The following is a 5,317-nucleotide window of genomic DNA, read 5'->3' on the forward strand; positions in this document are numbered from 1 at the left end:
AAAGTTCCTTATTACGTATCAATTTTATAGCGTTGCATATTGTTGTCCACAGGCACTTGGTTAACCAAGACCCACAAAAGCTTAAGAATACACAAGTTTCTTGCATGGTACATTCTTGGCGTGTGCCCTACAAATGGAAGTCAACATGATACGCATATGCAGTGGTAGTAAAAAAGCAGAATTAGTTTCATTCAATTATTCAGATGTTCAAACACAATAATTGCTGCTTGCTCCTGATAGTAATATACAACATAGCAGAAGACTTTCAATCTTCAAATCAATTATCGAAGTGAGTAATAATTCTGATCAACCCAAGATGGAAATCTACAAGTGCTATGTTATTATAACTGAGCCTGCTTGGAGCATTGCAATGATGTCATGCATGCACCTGTTGATCATCCAGAAAACTATAAGCCAGAAAGATCGATTTCAATCAGGTTTGACTAAGTTGATATGATATTAATGTCTTTCAACAAAATATTCCCATTACACCAAGGTAGAAAGCTACAACTAATATGTATCGTAGGATAATTGGAATGTTCCTGAAACCCAACCTTAATGGCCTCAAAGTTACAAATCAACAATGAACACCAACAGAATAAGCATCACCTCAGTTCTGCCTATGGGCGATATAATTGGCCAAATGCAACAGAGGTGCCGCCTTCTCTTTGTCGAATTCTGCAAGCTGCGCCGTTGCATCAGAAAGCAACTTCTCTGCAAACTCCCTCGATTTCTCCAACCCCAGTAACTTAGGGTATGTCGTCTTGTCACTTGCCAAGTCCTTCCCTGCTGTCTTCCCTAGCTCTTCCGACGACTTGGTCACATCAAGTATGTCATCGACCACCTGGAACAAGAGCCCTATTGACCCCGCGTACTTCCGCAGCCGCTCAACCTGCTCATCCGAGCCACCCCCGATGATTGCCCCAATGACCACTGAGGCCTCGAGCAATGCAGCAGTCTTGTGGAAATGGATGTACTCAAGGCGTTCAAGGGGCACAATTTCAGTTGAACCAGTCATCTCAAGATCAACAACCTGGACAAAGTAGACAATACTTTCAGCAATGCAATCAATTTCAAGCCACATTCCAACCTCTAATTCAACTGTATACAGACAAATAACCATCCTTTCATCATCACTCTTCGGAAGGCGTGCCACACACAGAAGTAGCGCATTGCCTAATTTTTACTTCTTTTTATTTCCTCGGTGGTGGGAAGGAATAGAATCTGATAAAGGAAGAGACCTGACCGGCGACGAGGCCCTCTGAGCCGATGCAGCGCGCGAGCTCGCCAATGGCGCGGACGACGCGGGCAGCGTGCTTGTCTGGGTCGACGTCCGGCGGGTAGGAGTCGACGCTGGCCATGTGACGGAAGGCGAGCGAGAGCAGCGCGTCGCCGGCGAGCACAGCGATGGGCTCGCCGTAGACGACGTGGCAGGTGGGCTTGCCGCGGCGTAGGTCGTCGTCGTCCATGCACGGGAGGTCGTCGTGGACGAGCGACATGGTGTGCACCATCTCGACAGCGGCGGCCGGCGGCATCGCCCAGGCCTCCCGCCCGCCGGCGACGCCGCAGGCGGCCAGGCACAGCGCCGGCCGCACCCGCTTCCCGCCCGCCAGCAGCGCGTACCGCATCGCCTCGTGGAGCGCCGCGGGGGGCTCCCCCTCCGGGATGGCCGCGTCCAGCGCGCGGTTGACGGCCGCCGCGCGCTCCCCCATGTACGCCTTGAAGTCGAACTCCGTGGTCGCCGAGGCGGATGCAGCCGCCGTGGCCACGATGGCGGTGAAGCGGCGCCGGTGGTGCGGCGCGGCGGAGGAGGGCGCGGCCGCGGGGCCGGCGGGGAGGAGTGGGGAGAGGTGGACGCGCGAGGCGGCCAGCGGGTGGAAGGCCATGGCCACGGGTGGCGGCGAGTGGCTTCGGGCGCTGGGGTTAAGTGGGGGGCGTCGTGGAGATTGGAGGTGGCCCCGTCGTGAGGCTGCGATCTCCTTATCTTGTGGCGAAGGGCAGGCAGCTTTGACGCTCTGCTGGGTGGGAGCGAAGTCGCCGCCCGGGCGGTGGTGCACGCTGTGGTGGAACGCCTTTTCGGAGCAGCAGCGTGACGCGCTGCGCGGAGGGCGTGTCTCGCTTTTGTTTTACATCGATAGGTGCATCCAATTCAGTTACTGCTGCTGATGGCAATGCTTCAAAATCTTCAATTCCGGCCATGTTTAGGCCTGTGCAATTTTTTTTTACATACGTCTTCCTACCGCGCGGTTATTTTAAAAACCTTTTAAGTGTGAAATAGGCTCCCTCTATATGAAATTTTGTCACTGGTTTACAAGCTCGTCCATAATCTATGCAAAATTTGCAATGAAGGAATTACATTCGCATTGAAAATTTCCCTTTTTTGTGTTTGTATTGTTAGATCGGCTCAAAGGAACACTTACATCCCCGACCATTTGCGGAGAACAATACGAGGTTTTATCGGAGTAGGATTTTCATCACAAAGTTTCACGTGGGAATGTTTTGATTGTGGGATCAGTCCAAATGAGTTCCATAGGAAATCTCCTCCCTTTTTAACTCTTGTTGAGGAAAACGTAGTGCAATACTCACGATAAGATTTTTTTTTTTTTTGCCGAATTGTCCAACACAATGTCTCTACTCCTCTATTTGTCTATACGATGCACATTTTCTCTAGAATTCATGAAGTTACTTTTGTTAAACAAATACCTAAAAAAATGTATTTTGTCCCACCCCAGTTGTGTTATATCGCATGGAGTTGTTTTCTGTTGTCATACAAACCATTGTGGCTTAGGGTGAGGGCTTGTGTTGTTGTGTTTTAGATAGTTTTTATAATTAGAGGTTGTAAAAGTAGACGGTTCATAGTTTAAGATTGAATATCGAACTCAGACTAGAGTTCGGAGTTGAAAAATGGATTTATCCTATTTTCATTTTGTCGCTTCCCATTTCAAACATATTGACGGAACCATCTAAGTCAAATAGTTACAATATTTGTGCCGCTCCTTGACGTTTTTGTTGCTTCTCAATTAGAAGTTATCGACAACAAGCATCCAATTCACGCCAACAACACATGCCCTAAAATCCAATACGAGCTTCTTGTCATGTCATAATTATTTCGCCACTTTGCGTCTCAAATTTCTTAATTTTCCCAAATCATCCCCAACACACAGATGTCCTTTAAAATATAATAGTTGTTCCCTATAAAAAATACATTAGTTATCTATATGCACAAAACAATATTTTCTTCTTTTACCAGCATATGACAATAAAAATTGATAGTCGACTTTGCTTGTGCTTATTAGAGACCGTGTCTTAGTTTAAAGAAAAATGTATTATTGAAGCGTGCAGTACATAATCAGCTCATTAAAAATATGTTTTAACAGGGCCACCTTGTCCGACTTTCATTGGAGGCCACACACAAGGTGCAGAACGGGGGAGCTTTGCCACTGCGCTTTGTATGCATCGGCGCATTAAGAATATTATCATATTCTCACCACAGCGTGATATAATCTTCTCTCAAAACACATACCACATGTTAAGGATGCAAGTGTAGTACCCAATATATATTTCTAGTGCACTACCTAGTTTATTTTTTTATTAATTTAATTAAGAGTGAATCTCTAATTTATTTTTAAAGTTTTAAGTTGACCTAATGACTTAAAAAATATAAAAATTACATCTCTAATCACAGTCGTGAAGATACATAACAAAGCTCAACCCACGACTCCAGGAGTTGATCTCAATGTCAAAGTATCTGCAAGACTGCAACTTCAGATCGAAGCGTGTAAATGAGTCCCTACGACGTCTTCAACCTGCAACACTGAGGCCTGCTTCCAAGCCTGAAGCTGAGAACCCATCCAGCCTTGATATAAGAAAACCCATTCAGGCTTTTGTCACAAGTCACAACGCTGGTGAGTGCATACGTATAGTGTGAGTATATATGCAAATTTAGATACTACAGCTTATACTTCGAAGTTAGGCTAAAAAAAATCACAACCAGTTATATATCTAAATTTAGATACTACAACTTCTAAGTTGAGACTAAAAAAAGTCACAACACTGATTTGATAAACAACTTCAAACCAGGAAGGAGGCGGCTAGGGTTTCCAAATCGATGGTTACTGCTCGAAATTCTTGAAATTCAGACCTTACCGTTCCAAACCGATTTCGAAATGCGAACGGTTATTGAATTTGAATTCAAAAAGTTCAAATCAGATTTGAAAAAAATTCTAGAAAAAAAATTCCATAAAAACTAAAGGCAATTTAGACTATTTGTGAAAACAAATTTCAAAAAAAAAAGACACCTGAATCAAGAAATATGTACTCAAGTATTGTAACATTGAAAAAAGACGAAAAAAATAAAAAGTCCGACACGGGCCGAATGCACAGTGCAAACGACCAGTTTTGGACTTTTATTTTTTTCGGTCTTGTCCCAATATTACAATACTTGAGTACATATTTCTTGATGCAGCCATTATTTTTTTGAAATTTGTTTTCACAAATAGTCTTAGAATTGTCTCTAGTTTTTTATGGCCCAATTCAATAGGATAAGACTTCCTGACTTATCCCCTTCGGCCACAGCAAAAAAACTCGTGTTCATCGCTTCAACCACAGCAAAAACATCGCCTCCATAGCGAGCTTCACCAAATCCACAGCGCAGCCGAGGCAATCCAGAGGAAAAAGGTCATAAATCAGTCGAGAGAAGGCAGTAACCGAGCGCATCATAGGGAAGTTCGTGCGTCTGGCGACCGAGCGTATCGCAATGGTAACCGAGGCTGTGCGGGCGATAAGTCGCTAAATCCGAGCGATTTCTTGCTTAAATAGGTCGGTTGCCGCTAGTAGAAGCTCACCAGTGCGATTCGGCATCGATACGGTTGATTTATTGTGCAATTCGCTCGGTTATTGTTGGATGCGGTCGGTTTTAAGCGATGTGCGCTTGATTGGTATGTGTTATGCTTGGTTAGGGTTAGTTCAAAGTGGTTAATGTCAATTAGGGTTCGTTTTTAGGTTGTTATGGTTGGTTAGTGTCCGATAGCATTGGTTAGCACATAGTACTTAGTTTGGCTCAATGTTTACTCGTTGTTGGAATTTATGGAGTGCTAATATGATGATATATGTTGTTGTGCAGTAATCTACCTAGTACGAATTGCGTTGATATATCTAACTGTCACATCTATTTATCTACTTTTCTTAGATCATTTACCTACTTACAGCGCAATGGTGGTCTATGTTTGATTTATCTGCACCTACACTGACGATGCTTGCCAAGCGCCTAGTGTCTCAGTGCGCTTCATCTAGTGGGTGTGAGAGGAACTGGAGCATA

The 5,317-nt window shown here is 44.6% G+C and overlaps 1 protein-coding gene across 1 annotated transcript; it reads right to left on the reverse strand.

Annotated features, from left to right (window-relative positions):
* Positions 1-425: 425 nt before the first annotated feature.
* Positions 426-2,432, reverse strand: LOC133890356 (geranylgeranyl pyrophosphate synthase, chloroplastic-like). The gene is made up of 4 exons (XM_062330753.1): positions 2,421-2,432; positions 2,305-2,327; positions 1,242-2,118; positions 426-1,033 (listed from the first exon to the last, which is right to left on the reverse strand). The coding sequence occupies exons 1-4, from the start codon at positions 2,430-2,432 to the stop codon at positions 611-613; spliced, it is 1,335 nt and encodes a 444-aa protein (XP_062186737.1). The 3' UTR covers positions 426-610.
* Positions 2,433-5,317: the final 2,885 nt, after the last annotated feature.

This window comes from Phragmites australis, chromosome 14 (genome assembly GCF_958298935.1).
Source record: "Phragmites australis chromosome 14, lpPhrAust1.1, whole genome shotgun sequence".
In the NCBI taxonomy this organism is placed as follows: domain Eukaryota; kingdom Viridiplantae; phylum Streptophyta; class Magnoliopsida; order Poales; family Poaceae; genus Phragmites; species Phragmites australis.